The sequence below is a fragment of the Pagrus major genome, chromosome 5 (genome assembly GCF_040436345.1).
Source record: "Pagrus major chromosome 5, Pma_NU_1.0".
Lineage (NCBI taxonomy): Eukaryota > Metazoa > Chordata > Actinopteri > Spariformes > Sparidae > Pagrus > Pagrus major.
In genome coordinates, this window is record NC_133219.1 from 18,611,171 (window position 1) to 18,627,422 (window position 16,252).

General features: G+C 38.9%; 1 protein-coding gene across 1 annotated transcript in view; it reads right to left on the reverse strand.

Annotated features, from left to right (window-relative positions):
* Nucleotides 1-16,252, reverse strand: part of adamts3 (ADAM metallopeptidase with thrombospondin type 1 motif, 3) — a 128,726-nt gene that overhangs the window by 19,568 nt on the left and 92,906 nt on the right. The window contains exons 11-16 of the mRNA XM_073466912.1: nt 15,208-15,321; nt 12,515-12,660; nt 11,006-11,181; nt 9,165-9,298; nt 7,808-7,931; nt 3,401-3,481 (exon numbers count right to left, since the gene is read on the reverse strand). Coding sequence (XP_073323013.1) covers nt 3,401-3,481; nt 7,808-7,931; nt 9,165-9,298; nt 11,006-11,181; nt 12,515-12,660; nt 15,208-15,321 — 775 coding nt within the window. The remainder of the gene's footprint in view (nt 1-3,400; nt 3,482-7,807; nt 7,932-9,164; nt 9,299-11,005; nt 11,182-12,514; nt 12,661-15,207; nt 15,322-16,252) is intronic.

Sequence of the window (16,252 nt, forward strand, 5' to 3'; positions counted from 1 at the left end):
TGCATCGACCTCCTACCCTGACTCAGCTGTTTAAAGAATTTGATTAAACTGTTTCTGAAAGGTCAAGTAGTTTAGGAAGGATTTAAGCCTTCTTTAACATTAAAAAGTCATTCTAGGGGTGAGGTTATCACTATAATCCCTATTTTAATGCAAGAAAGTGAAAACCTAACAGAACTAGTTTATAGAGAAGACAAAAGTTATATGTCATAACACAGGACATACATCAGTAAATGCATGCCTATAACAATTTAAGCATATTTCCTTTTTTTCCCCTTTTTTTCATCCCTCTATTCATGTATGACATAAAAATCAGTGTCTCTTCAGTATATATCAGTACACCCTGGAATCACATACTTGGAATATCTGTAATTGATTCTGATTGGAGATTGAGCTGGAAAACTTCCCCCTGTCTGTCAAAGCTTATCACCCAAGCTATAGTCAGAGCGATAGCAGCTATTCAGAGCCTCTGATGCATCATCTTCACCCCAATCAGCAGAGGTCAACACATTCTAATGACGTTTTTGAACACAATAAACCAAACCTGAATTTGATTTAACTGCATAATATGAAAAATGGAAACTGACTGTCACCGTGCTTTGGAAGTGGATTAACAAAGGTGGTGACAGAGTGGAGGGACACACTTTTTCTCACTAGTTTTTGGAAGCGATAATAATCCCAGAGCAGGAAATAAAAAGACAATCTCGATGGCTCAAGGCAGACATAATTCATACACCACTCCCATGCATGCATAATAGGACGTGATTATTTAAATTTCGCAACAGTTAAAGTCCCCTGAAGAAAAGCTGTGAAATGTGATTTTGGGCTATATAATTAAAATTGATTTGACTTGATTAACAGTCAAACTCTGAGAAGGGAACGATGTTTAATTTGATATAGCAGTGCTGGTATTGTTCCTGGAACACTATTATTAATGCTCCAGAACAATCACTGAAATTTACGAAACAAGTCAGCCTGTGGAGCGATTTGTTGTGGCTGAACAGGTTAGTAAAGGACTCTCACTGAGGAGACTAGGGTTCGTAGCCCATTGTTGGCAGTTTAAATTTCAGCAAACCAGGGACAAATGCAAATTTGTATGTGTCATATGTACCAAATTGCCATTTGTACAATATGTTTTCTATCACACTCACATTAACTCAATTGTATATGAGCTAACTTTCATGTCAGGAGGTGGAGAGGATGGTGGTGGACTTACAGCTAGGTGAGAAGGCACTGAAGCCAGTAACTACAGTTTTAAGTGTCACGCCATTGGATATTTTTCTACAGAAAATTTATATTTCTACAGAAGAGACTTTGGGACAATTTCTTGGCGTGTTTGTGGCCACAGAACCAGATATTCTACGCCAAAATGGGATCTTTTCCCAACTCTAACCAAGTGGGTTTTGTGCCCAATCTAACCAGTCCTTAAACACAGCGTTGTGGTGACGTAAAATTCAAAATGGCACCAAAAGTTGCAACAAAAAGAAATGAGAAGTGTAACATTTCCTTGGTCTGCAGAAATGTACATTGCAAACATTTATTCTGGTTATTGCGTTGAGTTTTCATCATAAACTACATTACATGCCGTGTGAGAGCAGAAAGCTTGGCAGGCTTAGTACCAGTGACTCAGGGGGCGCAGGGGTTGGCTAAAAGTCAATCAGCCAACCTTGTCTAGAGAAAACTGACATCATAGCTTCTTTTTTTTACCTTTGGGAATCTTCTACTAATGTTTGAAGGCATTCACTGCATTCGTGAGTTTAGATGAAGCAACACAGAGCCAAGAGAGCCTCACTTTGTAGGTCTGTAAACTTCAAATCAAGTTTTAAAAGTTTTATTGCAAAATCATATACTATCTGACTGATCCTGAGAGAATGTCTCTCAGGCCAATGTGTGGTTATACAGTCCATTTAGATGTTTGTTCCTGGAGTTTTCAGACCGAGATTGTACCAATATCTTCAGAAGAATGTCAGCCTGCCTACATTCATTACTGCCGTTTCTCTTTTTTTAATCAGTATCCCTCTTTTTTTGAATTCACTGTTTTATATTTTCTTGATTCAATATTACAGTCTTACTGTGTCTGAATATCTACACCATTTATCCTTTTTTAAACCACCCTTTACTTCAAAGACTCCACACATCAGTTTGTTTCACTTCTTTTAGTTATGTAGATCTTCATCTTCTTCCCTCCTCCCTTCTAACTCTATCCCAGGACGGGAGTGTCAGATAAATTACTTAAGCATAAATGATTATTTTACAGAGTTCTTTGAAAAACACACTGCCTCTGGCTGAGGAACTCATGCTGACCCGTTTCACCTGGTGCTGAATAAATCATGCTTTCCTCGGGCCACTCACGGAACAAGAAACAAAAAGATTCATCGGCTCTTTCATGCCTTCAATCGCCTGTCAGACAAAATCTTTGAAGGGAACCTGGAGGGTTGTTTGTTTAAAGGGAATAAAGGAAATTCCTGAACTTTCATGTTTCTACTTTGCTTTCAGTTGTATACAGATGTGCACAATTAATAAGGCCTGATAAATTGTGTTTGTTTGTTCAAAAGCACACTAGATAAAATAAAAAAACTCATAAAGAATTAACAGCCAACTTTGAACACGGACAGAGTGAGAGACTTTTGGTGAATATGGTGGAGCATCAAGTGTTTCTCAGCAGAGCTTAAGGGCGCTGTGATAATGGAGTTACATTCTATACGGCTCCACTTTCATGTGAATGCTTTTACTAAAACTTTAACCATTAAAGCCAGGACTGTCTGTCAGCTTGTTTTAAATCAAGGCAGTTTTGACAGAACTTTGGCCAGAACTTGGCCAACAGCAGTGCCTATCAATATATGGTCAGACAAAGCCCGGTACCCATAATAAGTATACTGCACAAGCAAACTCCTCTACCTTAAACAGCAAATTACATTGTTTACCCGTAAAGAAATGATCCTACAGTGCTATGGTAACATTTTGGCTAGGATCAGGCACAAACTCTTGGTCAACATGAGGAATGATTTCTTTAGAAGAAACTAATGTTGATAGTTGGTAGGTAACAGGGTCAAATAATGCAGTTTCCCTCTGAAAATGCCCGAGTATGACTGCGATTTCACCTCACATCAAGAAAAATTAAATGCCAAAAAAATAAATAAAAAGGCAGTCCCATTTTGCAGTACAGAAAGAGCCCACTAATCTAGATCAATGAATAATGAATGAACGATATGAAGAGTAATTTTCTCAGCCTGGGAGGTGACGACTTAGAGAATAAATTATTCATAGTCTATAATCTATGATTTAACAGTATAGCCTGTGTTTTTCATTAGTCTTCCAGGGAAACATGAGGAAGAAGGTGTTGAGCTGATTTATTGCATCCTCTGATTTCATTCATGTGTTTGTGTTTGGGCGTCGGACTTACCAAGAATTTGAGGGGAGGCCTCATGTTCTTGGATGATCACATGTCTAGCTCCAGGAGGAATGAGAAACATCTTAAGGTAACCTTTGTGCAGTTTGCAGCAGCGTCAGCAGAAGTAGAAGAGGGGGGTTAGGAAAGATGAGAAAGAGACAGGTAAGTTAAGCAGATACAGAAACAATATTTTCGTTTGCAGTGGTGGACATCACGCATGTATCAGAAGTTTGGTCCACTTTGCTCTATGAGGTGGTTTGAAGGAGAAAAAAAAGAAAATGGTACATGTCTACATCAGCTTTCCTCTGCCCTGTGGAAGGCTGCAGCTAAGAGTTTCATTGAAAACGGCCTCTCATTCACATCCACCTGGTGTGTCATCAAAGGACTTTTAAAAATAGAAAATACATATTTGTACTGCTACACGAATGAAAGTCTCTCAGAAATAACTCCCTTTCCCTTGAGTTTGAGTTCAGACAGGATGTGAATGAAAAGAGCCCTCAGGCATGTTTCAATGAGGCAAAATTAAAAGGTTTTTCAGACTAAAGTTCAGCAAAGTCACCTTCTGTCCGGGATGTCCACCACTTACAAACCTACCGTGACTCACCAAGTACATTTCTAGAGTCTTCTGTTTCATTTAAAAACACATTTCGAGCTCCTTTGGGCAAAGAGAAGGCTCCTCTGGTCTTCCCTTCAAAATAAAATCAATAAGGTAGTTAGTCACACAATGTTTCCTCTCCTCTCCGGCTCACCGTCTCATTGTTTCTCTGCAACATATCACCTACAGTGGAAGCATATTTAATTGGCATAGCAGGTACCAGAGGAATTCACATTGGATGAGGAGCCAAATTGTTGTTGCTGGCAGGGTGACGCTTGTCAATCACCAGGAGTGAACTACTGGTGTGTAATTACTTGCCCTTAAATTTGACAGCCTCTTGATGCAGACTCGGCGGTGCCGCTGAGTTGATTATGAATGCGACTGGCACACTGTCGCAAGGTTCAACCAAGGTCACAATAGGTGGCAGAGTAGCTGGTGCTGCTCACTCTAAATTATACTGAAGACATAAATTGCAAGGCAAAAGGTGCCCTGTCATGTCTGGGACAACATCATCTGATAGCAGCCAATTTCAGAACCCCAAGTCGGAAATTACATACTGATTTCAGAGTTTTCGTTAGACTGATAGGAAATACTGCACACAAGCCAGTTGTCTGAAGACCCTGTTTGTGGGTGCTTGGTTTGAACCGAGCACCAGCGTGCCAGTTAAGGTTCAATCAATCAGGCTGTAAATGACCAACAACATCCCAGATTGCCTCCAAAGGTCTGCAGGTTGATTTAATGTGACATTTTTATCTGCACAAAGACTTTAAAGTTAGTTTGTTAGGCTGTTGAAGCAACCGCACAGGAGACATTTACATTAAATGACCATACGTATCAAAAATATTTGACTGTGTAAAGATCCCATGACAGCTAAGGCAGTTGAGTCAGACCTAAACAGACACTTGATTAGTAACAAGGAACAAAAGAAACAGCAGCATATACAATATAACTCGTCTCTCTAGGTCTCTACAGCGTTAGGCATCCATCTGCACTACAAGCTGGACAGAAAATGCTAGAAAAGAGGTTGTGAGGGATTCAGGAACACTGGATACTTGCATATTGTGTTTTCCAACATAGGAGTTTCTTTTTGGGCTCTCTTGCTTAACTGTTTCCCTGTTGAAAAACGTGAGTGGTTAAATGAGAGTGAGATGTTAAGGGAAATAAAAAAGGAAATGATCACAGTTTCAACAAAGCACAACCTGGAACGGTTTGATGAAGCCGTCATGTCCAATATCTCAGAAAGTACATTTTCCTTTTTCTGTGACGCTCTCCATGATGGCATCATGAAACCGATATGAGTTACTCCCTTCATGCTGGCGGTCGATGCGAAGACACAATTTCAAAAAGGAAGTAAACCACTTTCTCACACTCATTCAGTTTAACACTGCACAGCTGTTGAGTTTTGCATTGGCAAGCAAAACATCCAGCTTGTTTTCTAATTGAGTGTGTGTGTGTGTGTGTGTGTGTGTGTGTGCGTGTGTGCGTGCGTGCCCTATGTAGCTGCAGAGGGGAGATAACCTGAAGGATGACGCTTGAATTAAAGTCTGTATAAAGGGAAAGCAAAATTTATTAATGAACTTGCAAGGATGATGAAGAAAACAAACTTACTTTATTGATAGATACATAAATAAATAAATATATAAATAAATAAAAGGGGGGCTTAATTATTTCTCTGCTAATTAGTCAGGGTCCTAATCCAAATGAAACCAACTGTTCGATGTGAAGGCTGTGAGAGCTGTCAGCACACCGCCGTGTCACTCTGTACCTTCCTTACAGAGCCATTCATTAGCATGACTGCAAATTCTGATGTGATCAAATAGAAATTAAATGATCTATGGGAGGTGGAAGCTTTTCAGCACATCTGTGCTCTCTTGAAAATCAGTATGCCTGTAGGGCTGTTCTTTTCATTTACAAAGATACTCAATAATATCACTTACGTTAAAAAAGTTTTTCCTGGCTTTACTCCTGCAACAGTACAGCTCACACATTTAACATTACAGATGCCCAGCGTCTGTAATCGACAGGTGTAATTAAAGGTGTCATTAGTAAAATATGGCCAGAATTTGAAGGCAGCTCCAAAAACATAACTGCTGCTCTTTGCTAACTATCCTTGGTTTTAGCTAGCTACTGTTAGCTGTTAATTGGCTCATGGCTCAGTTAGCTGTGGAGCCAGTGGCCCTAGAGTTTGCCTGGACCAAGACCTTGGGATATAATACAGAGGTGATTTACAGCACTGACCAAGACTATGACTCTTAGGGCGAGGAGACATGGCAGGCAGGGACAGGTCAGGCGTTCAGTCAGAGAAGAGTAAAAGTAATAGAGTGAGAAATCAGCAGCGGGTGAAAACCGCATGTAGAGTTGGAAAATTTTCAGATCTTACTCAGTGAATTAGCAATTTAAAGGTTAGAATAAATAATTTATTTTGACCAAACCAGAGGTGGTTGTGGAATGACAAACCAAGACTATTTTGGTGCATTTTATTTAGTTAATGTTGTGTTTGAATGAAGTGCATTTTAGATAGATAGATTAAGCTTGTCCTAGTTTGGTAAAAGGTGTACGGTTGTATTTTACTGTTTGGCAAAGAAAATAGATGTAAGAATGTTTCTTTTCTTGACATTGTGTGAGTTCATTTTGTTCGCTTATTACACTAAAAGCTAAGAGAGCTAAAACTATGTGGGCAATCAGACAATCGCTAACTTCAGTAGATATCTTGGTAACACAATACATTGACCTCTTTAACATAACGTCAACACTGTTGTGTCTTCACATTCACAAGTTAATTTTCTGAATGTTTCAAACCAAAATTCTGGCCATATATTATAAATTCATCCTTTAAACTGTCTCTCTAAATATTCACTCTTTGTACAGTTTTCCATTGAAATAAAACATAAACAGCTGTACATGCTTTGCACCCTGCAGAGGCAGAGGAGTGATATTAATGCAATCATAGTCTTTTCTCAATTTTTGACTAAAGCTCAATTGCAGCAGTCAGAATGACGAATGTATTCAAGAGGTTATTTTTGTATTTGCTCCCAGCTGTATGAGCTCTGCAGAGTTACCTGCCAGCTCCCTCAATATTTCTCATTTCAGATAAAAGAAAGATGGTTAAATTCTTTATTTAAGTTCAGCTGCACCTCATTGAGCTCTCTGCTCAGCGTGTTATCACACAAAGCTCAGATGTAAAATCTCTGACAGGCCACTCGACACTTCCTTTTCACATTAAGAGCACATTTTCGCTCAAACAAAATTTTAGCTCTGAAAGAGGAGGAATATTTTTTGGTCCACGTCAGTCGTGATGACAGTGAGTCAGTGCAATCAGAGATTGTTTGTAGGGGTGGTTAAGATGTTAAAAGAACCAGTAAAATGCTATAAATGAATGCTTTATTAGTACTGCACTCGGCCTGCTAATCATGATCTGTTTTTCAGCACTAGCCGCATTTTAATCACCACTTGTGGGATTGGATACTCTTTGAATAGTTATGGAGATGGAGTAAAACTGCACTCCTCTTTTAATTTCCTCAAATTAGGACCTTTCAAATCACAAGCCTATATTATCAGGAAAAAACACCTGACTAACACCAGCCTCATCATATGAATGTAAATCAGTACAGTGTACAGTGCAGCATCTATATGTCTAATTAAGGTTAATCACTCACTCTCAGTGTTTGTCATTGATTATAAACATTCATTGTTGAAGATAGTCTGCTGAATGAACAAACTGAGAAAACATGCAGGGAAAGAATTAGGGAAAAACTGTTCATGTAAAAAACAGAAACAAATCTGTCTGTAGATGTTTTGTTACTACTCGTTCCATGTGCTCTTACCAGGTTTTTTAGGTGTTCTGGTGAAGGTTCCTTTAACGGTGCGGCAGTGGGAGTTGTCCCCACCACAAACGCCACATTTGTCCTCAACTTTGATGGAGCCGATCTCTCTGTCGCAGCCGACTTTCTGGAGGGCAAGAAAACGATTAGACAGGTGAGATGAAATTCATTTTAAGTCTTTGAACTGTAAAATTTACAACATGTCTTTAATGAGAAGCTGACCTGTCAGTTGACTTCATCAGTTATCGGCTGTGTTGGGATTTAACTAAGTACAATCTGAGTACTATGTCGTAGGCAACTGGACTTGTTTCAGTTTCTTGATGACTCATCAGAGATTCTTCTTCTCTTCTAACTAACTGGAGCGGAGTTGCAGGCTTTTAAACTCTGTGTGGGAGTGTCAGAGTCATTAGGGTCACTTGTGAGTAGTTGACTCAACTGGCCTTCATGTGGGTTGCTGGGGCTAGGTGAGCCCAGGTGTGAATGGTCGTTTAGCTGTCTGGGGAGAGAACTCAGTACAGCATTGTAGGTGGGTGATGAGTAATGTCATGGGCCACCTCCTCTGTTAAAAGTCGGTCATTCCAGCTTGACATAGATGGATTCTTTTATTCCTCTTTCAAACCATCTGTCTTCTCTGGCCAAGATGTTTACATTTTTGTCCTCAAAGGAATTACTTTTCTCCTTCAGATGCAAGTGGACAGCAAAGTCTTGACCTGAGGAGTTGGCCCTCCTGTGTTGTGCCATTCGATTACGGAGGAGAAGAATCCATCTATGTCAAGCTGGAACGACCATCTTTGAACAGAGGAGGTGGCCTACGACATTACTTGTCACCCACCTACAATGCATTACTGAGTTCCCTCAGTGCTTGCTTGACAGCAGTATATTGCCAAAACGTGTTGACAGATATTACGACATAAAATTTTACTGAGGGCCAATAAAGAAGTTATAAAGATCCAGTTGAAATGGCACCAGCGTGTGGGCTTTCTTAAGGTACTTTATATTATATGTTGACTTATAACTCTTGTGTCATGGGTTATTAAATTACTTCCCTTCTCCTTCCATAAAATGCATCAAATCATCGTCAAATTTGGTATTCAACATAGCTGTTATAATTTCTGCTTAACTGCCTTGAACACACTGTGAACAAGCAGTTGCATGAAAAAAAACAAACAACATGAATAATATGTACCTATATAGGAATCAAAACATGATCATAAAGCTTCTGTATAATAATGCTGCATCTAAAACAGCAGTGAGCGAACACTCAGGAGTACCAACATCACCCTATGTCATTTCATGAAGTCCCGCAGTGCTTTCAAAACAGACTGCCACCGTTCATGTCCATGTTAAAACACATCCTTACCACACACTCTCCACGCACGCAGATACTGTAGGCATCTTTGTAGGAGCATCGTGTCCCATCATGCACCAGTTGCTTCATGTACGCCACGTCTCCTGTCTCCTTCGACTGGCAGTACAAGTGGCATCTCTTGTTGGCTGAAAGACACACATTAGATTATTAGATTATTGGATTGAAAATGCAACTCGGAATATCAAGAATATCATGTTTTTTTGATAATTTCTTACATACTTTCTAAAGTAGAACATATCCAGTGTAACATTAAAAAATCCATAAATCACATAAATTACAGAAAGCCTACACCCACTCGAACCAGTTTATGTTTCTAAATCAATGCATTAACTTTTACTTGGTAATGGCTAGAATGACCTACAGTTTTAATCTCGTCAACCTGCTGAAACCATTTTAAATAGTCAGTATCTTTTCTATATTTCGATACTTTTGAGAACACTACTAGCAGGCCAAACGCGGGTAAAAATAAATGTGGACACAAGCTGGCTTGAGAGACACCCTTCAATAAACCACCATCAAAAATTGGTTGATTCTGTTGTGGTCTCAATAATTTCACAATGACAAAGCAAGAAAATGCAACACACATAACATGCAGCAGATCTTTTTGAAGTGGAAACAAAAAAACAAAAAAATATAATGAGACATATCATAGAGGGGGTTAAAATATTAACTTAAGTTTGCACATGTTTTGAAAACCTCCAATTGTTGTTTTTTCCAAGTGCATATTTTCCACCTAAAAAGTCTTTGTGAGACATGATTGATGATGTTACAGTGCAGTAATCACTGTGCCAAACTAATGATTTATGCCATGCTCAACACGTTCTCACTCCCAAGATCTCAAATTCTGCAGCTTGGTCAGTAGGCTTAAGCTTTAAACTATGACACTCTGCTGACCCCTCTAGTGTCAGTTTTGGATGTGAAAGGCTCCACGGTCAAGTTAGCATGAATACGTAGCATGCAACGTCCTGTTAGACTTTGCAAACTCACCACAAACTACAGAGTAATAACAACTTGTGTTTATTGGTATTTGAGTGATCCCAACCACTTTAAATATTGTTCTTAATAACTTAATAACGCAATATTGATGAATAAAAGATATTAATTTGTGCATACACACCAATCTTATACAAGAATATTATCAATATACAGTATAAGCATATATATGACCATGGACTTTTTCTTGTACCTTGTACTTGATTGTCAAATCATACTACACTCTTTATAAAGACTATTTCCTTTTCATAGAACAATGGGTTCCTACTTCCATTACTGTCTTGTCTCTCTGTTAAGTTTCTCAGTAGGATTTCATATTTCTTTTCTACATGAAAGACTTTCGAAATACTTAGGTTCAATAAGTGACAAGCAGCTCCACAGAGCGAGGCTGGATAAAAGCAATGTCTGAAAGAGCGCAGACTTTGAAATAGGATACAAGTTTTGTATCTACACTGTAGAGATGCATCGCCCATGCAGAACGGGCACATTTTGAGCTCGGGTGGTTTTAAACTCTGATTATTGGCTCAGTGATGGGAAAGCAAAAAAAGAGAAAGAGAAGGGGAAAGGACGAGAATGCAAAAACTAAAAGCAAGACACAAAACACAATAGAAAATGCTCCCTCTGCACGAAATAGCGTGGTCAGTATGCGGAAGCTGTCTAAAACAGTGGGGAAAATCCCTGTTTTGGATATATAATATCCTTCTTAAGATATTGTTTTCTCTTGCTGAGAGAATACAGATCCCCTGCCCTTGTTGACTTTCATTGTTCTCTTTTCTTGGCTTTAAAAAACGAACCCTCACACTGGAACAAAACAATCTGTTGACATTTTTTTGGCGTACCATCAGGATGCTCGTAGGGCAACCAGTGGTGCTTGGTATTTTGGAACTCAAAGTGGGAGTTGCGTAGCTGGCACTGCTGGGCTCGGAAATCTTCAAAGTGCTTGGGGCAGTCGTCGGTGTTACATAGCTGATACTCGTAGTTCACCCCTGGGCAGTCCTGGCCACCGTTGGAGGGCCTGGAGGAAGGAAGCGGATGAACATCAGAGGAGCCGAACACACAGTGTGCACTTCTTTGAGGCCAAGGATCTGGAAATAAATCCTGCTTAAAAAACGATGCTAAAATGCCAAGAAGCTTAAATGAATCATTCTAATGAGGTGCTGTCTGTCATGGTGTACAGTGCAACTAATTGATCATTACCACTACCACACATTAGTATTGCCCACCTTTGTATTCATCTATTACATGTCTGTTTTCTGTGAGGTGCTTCCATGATGTATTTCAGCCCTTCATATATTTTAATGTGTAATGAATAATGCAAACTGAAAGCCTGTATGCTTACCTGCACCTCTAAAGCTCACGTTCTAACGTGTTTGTTTTGTCCGTACAAAATCTTTGGCTGGTATACAAGAATGGTTTCAATCTTTTACTCTATGCAGGCAGTAACATTGTAACTTAATATATAACTTTAAAATAAAGGTAACTAGTAATATGTAATATATTGCATTTTGAAAGTAGCTTGCACAACACAGGTAATGTCACAAAGGGAAACAGCTTACAGCAATGAGTTACAATAACATGACGATCTATAACATGATAAAACATTTGAATACAGAACGCCAATTTCCACATAATGTTGCTTTAAGGTAAGGGGAACATCATCGTCATGGGTGACGTTAGGAAAACATCGTTGTCATGCTTGGAAGAAGCCACAGTTGAATGTTGATTTGAGATAGGATGCAAACTGCGGCTTACTCTGTCACATGCTGATTTGAACCCACCAACAAGCCCAACCTTGTTCTTGAGACATTTTCCCTGACACATGACACGACTTAAAGAGGGCAGTCATTACTCTGAAGGCTGCAAGAGGTTGCTTGTCAGTATAGTGTAAAGATGAGTCATTTTCAGTGTTTGTGCAGTATTTTAATGTGCAGTAAAATAGTTGCACGCTTGTACAAAAATGCTTTATTAAAGCACCTTTATTAAAGCATTGAGGCTTCTGCTTCAATAATGTCTTATTAAAGCATTTTTTTTTGTAGCAAGCAACTTTTCTACTGCACATTTCTACATTCCTTGTGGTCAGCACCTCTCCTATATTGGTGTGCATTCCTCCTCGGCCTCTTTCTGAATTTTTTTTTTTCTGGAGAGAAAAATCTCAAAACAAAAGTAGTATGAATCTTTTACTCAGTATTTGTACGGAAGGATTCTTTCTCGGTTCCACATAAGGATGTCTTCAAAATAAAATGATCTGATTGTCACTGCCATTTAAGAGCATCCCCCATTACTTCATTACTTATCATTCATGATACCTCACAAAATCAAATCATGTCACTACTGCTTTTTCTACTCACGCTGGGTTGTTGCACTGACGTGTCCGGAAGCGAACTCCAGTTCCACACGAGCGCGAGCAGGAGCCAAATTTGCTCCAGGAGCCCCAGACGCCGTCTTGCTTGACCTGATTAGGGTTCTTCCACATGCAGTGACCTTTGTAGCACCACTAAAAAGGATGGCAAGGTTGAGGAAAGAGGAAAATACAAAAAGCAAAAGCCTCCTTACTTTCTACACTCAGTAAAAAATAATACAGGGATAAAATGTTAATACACAATATGTTTAGTTTGAAGCTGTTTTTCTTTTTTTCTGCTTACGATTTGGGCTTTGTGCCTTGGTTTCAGTTAAGGGAAATTTAGATTTTACATAATCCAAAGATATTAGATTCTGTTAACATTGTGCTTCAAACTTCGTGTCATTGGTTTTGGGTAGGGCCCTTTCAAGGTCTCTAAAAAAATGCTTGTCCCAGTTTGGTGTGAAAGAACTTGACTGGCCTGCCCAGAGCCCTGACCTCAGCCTGATCAGTGTTGAAAACTTTGGACCTGCAAGGGAAAAAAATCCCTGCAGTCATGCTCAACATTTCTTAGACCTTCCCAGAAGAGTTGAGGCCCGTGGTTTTGGAATACGATGTTAAAGGTCATATTGATCACATTTTTACGTAGACAAATCCTTTTTTTTAAAAAAGGCTCCCATTTTTCATGAGTTTCAGTAAACGATATGAGACTCTTTCTGTGCACTTAACTTGTTTAATCCCACCGGCAACAATTGTTGCCGCTCTTTTTTTTTTACTTCTGGAAGCTCTAAAAGTGCTATTTTGGTTTTGGCAGCTAATGCAAGTTATTCAATAAAAGAATATGTTGTCTCCTCTAATTTGTATCAATGTCCTGTAACTTGTGTGAATGGTCACATGACCAGGCCTCTTTACTTCCTGCTTGCACTGCTGGCTGGAAATGTCTGCCTCAAACTTGTACTAGAGGTAGTAAGTAAAATATCTTAATTAACAGATATAAGTGAAATATTTTGTATATATATTATTTAAAGGGTCTACTACTGATATATAATGAGAATTATATGCCTGCATAAATCTTTTGATCATAAAAAGAGTAAATGTAACCACGGCAACAATTGTTGCCACTAGCATAACACATAGTCATCGCGTTATGCTAGGTGGCAAAAGTTTTAGCTGTTTATTCTATTTTTCTTATGTTTTTCTCTGCACAGCTTAAAACTATCAGAGGTTTTGGATCTTCTAGACTTAAAAGAACCCCAAAGTGATGTGTGCTACATAACAGTCATTCCTACAGTTGAAAAAGATGCAATTGAAAGTGACTGTGATAGTGACTGCTCAGATAGAGAGTACCAAGGCGAAACAGGCCATTTGCCTGCTAGACTGCTGAATGGTGACGCAGAGGTGACCTATCTGGAGGATGATAAAGCTTTTAACCTGATAAGTCCAGAACTACCCCCAGACCCTCCCTGCCCCCCCAACTGCCCCACTCCCTCATCTCTCACTCCTGCAGCATTTGGTGTTGAAGAAAACCCATTGCCGCTAGTTGGTGAATCTCCCATAGTGTCCAGCCAGAAACCCAGAACACAAACTAGAAAAAGACAATGCCCTGAGGAAAATGAGATCCCACAACCAAAAAAAAGGAGATGTCGTGAAGAAAATGAAACCCCAAAACGCAAAAAACCCCAGAAAAAAACACTTCAAAATAAGCAAAATAGGGACAGGATTTTTAAAAGATCACAACGCCCAGCCACATCCGGTATACCAGATTTTGTGACTTATGGTCAAACTGCAGCAGATTGCATAAAACAAACTAAACCTGACCCTGTTGATTTATATCTTTTGCACTGTTTTTGAGGTACAGTAGATACTGACAATGTGAATTTATTTTATTTTTTACAAACTAGTATCAGTTCTTATTTTGTAAGTTCAAACACTCTTAGCTCTACGGTTATTTAACCGTTTTTATGAGACTATTAAATACAGTAATTGTGTTGTTGTCCTTGTTAGTTCCCTTCAGTATGCATTCAAATTATATCTAAATGTATCTAATAAAGTTCTAAACACATTTGTAACCATGCCTAGTTATAATATGTTACTCATGTTCATGTTATTTTTATTCTTTACATGTGTAAATAGGTCAGATTGAAGAATTTGTGTAAATTTAGACTATGCGGTTTCCCACCGGCAACAATTGTTGCCGAGTATAAAACCTACATTTTCACTAACATAACCAACATGAAATGAAAAAATTCATACATATTATATGTCAGGGAGGTCTAAGGAGTGAAATGCATGCACTTATTTTGCAGGGAAAAATTTGGGATTAAACGGGTTAAGAGGCTCAAGTTTGTTAGTGAGCACTTTCTCCTTTGCCAAGATTTAGAGGAATGGAGAGATTATCACTAACCAGACAGTCTCAAGAGATCACTTTTCCAAAGTGCCTTTTATCCTCATCAGTCCAACGTACACCTGTGCAATAAGTCATGCTGTTTATTAAGGATCTTAATATGCCACACCAGCCAGGTGGATGGATTATCTTGGCAAATGAGACGTGCTCACTAACACAGATTTTAACAAATTTGTGCTCAACATTTAAGAGAAAACTGCCTTTTGTGTTCACAGAGAAAGTCTCTGGTATTTTATTTCAACTCGTGAAAAAAACAAAAATGATGTGTTGATATTTGCGAGTGTAACTGACTAGCTTACTTTTCCAGGAGCACACTCAGTCCCATCGAGAGGGGGTCCCTTCTTGGTTTTGCAGAAGTAGGGGTTGTCCGGATGACTGCACCACAGCTGTTTACATGGGTCGAATGTGCGAAACTGAAACATAAAAAAGAGGAAAAGCTAAGTGAGCTCATGTACTGTGTATGAAAATTAATAATAGTTGTTTTTTTTTTTATTACACTGATTTCAAAGAAAAAAAATCCAGCTGTGAAATGCTTAAAATGGTATTGATACAAATAAAACTGATGTTATAAAGTCTGACAGAAGAGGAAGTTTTACTTAAAAAGTTTGTAAGTATTCCACAGTCACAATTTGATCGACAGGTTTAGAGGTGTTCAGGGCTCCACTATCAGAGGTACTAAAGATGAAGGGATTATGAAAGCTTTCTGTGGGAACAGTTTATTGTTGGACCCTCTTTAGAGAAGTAGGTCAGACATTATCTACAGGATTAGAAGAGATTATCAGACCGATTTCAGAGAACTCAAAAATGGGTCTCTTACCTTCCTAGTGCATCCTCATACGATAAGGCTTTGTGGACAACATGTGCCGTAAAATGACCCTTAAGACCTGTCAGGTTGAGATGTAGCTGATTTTACTACCATAGCCACAACCTGGTGCTAAAACCAGAAATCTGTGCTCTGCAAACTATTTGTTTGAAGAGTGCTGTAAGATTTTATAACTGTCTCAACCAAATACATTGCTTGTTGTTTTTTGAGCATCAACTCTTCAGAAAAACTACAATTTGTTTGGATCTGCTTCCCTGATGTCCACATCCTATCTATCTTGCCTTGATCACGTCTTCTGTCAAAATACTCCGCTATGCAGCTGATGCTTAATAGTACAAACATTACCGAGCAGAAACATTACAAATTTGGGGGCAGTTTGGCAATGGGCAATGTGATTAATTTGGTGACAAGGGAAGTTAAGACCGGGATCCAACATCGCCACCTTGTGGCCATTTATGAGATATTTATGATGTGGTAACTTTTAAGGCAAAAAAGCAAAAGTTTTGTTCAAGACAAGTTGT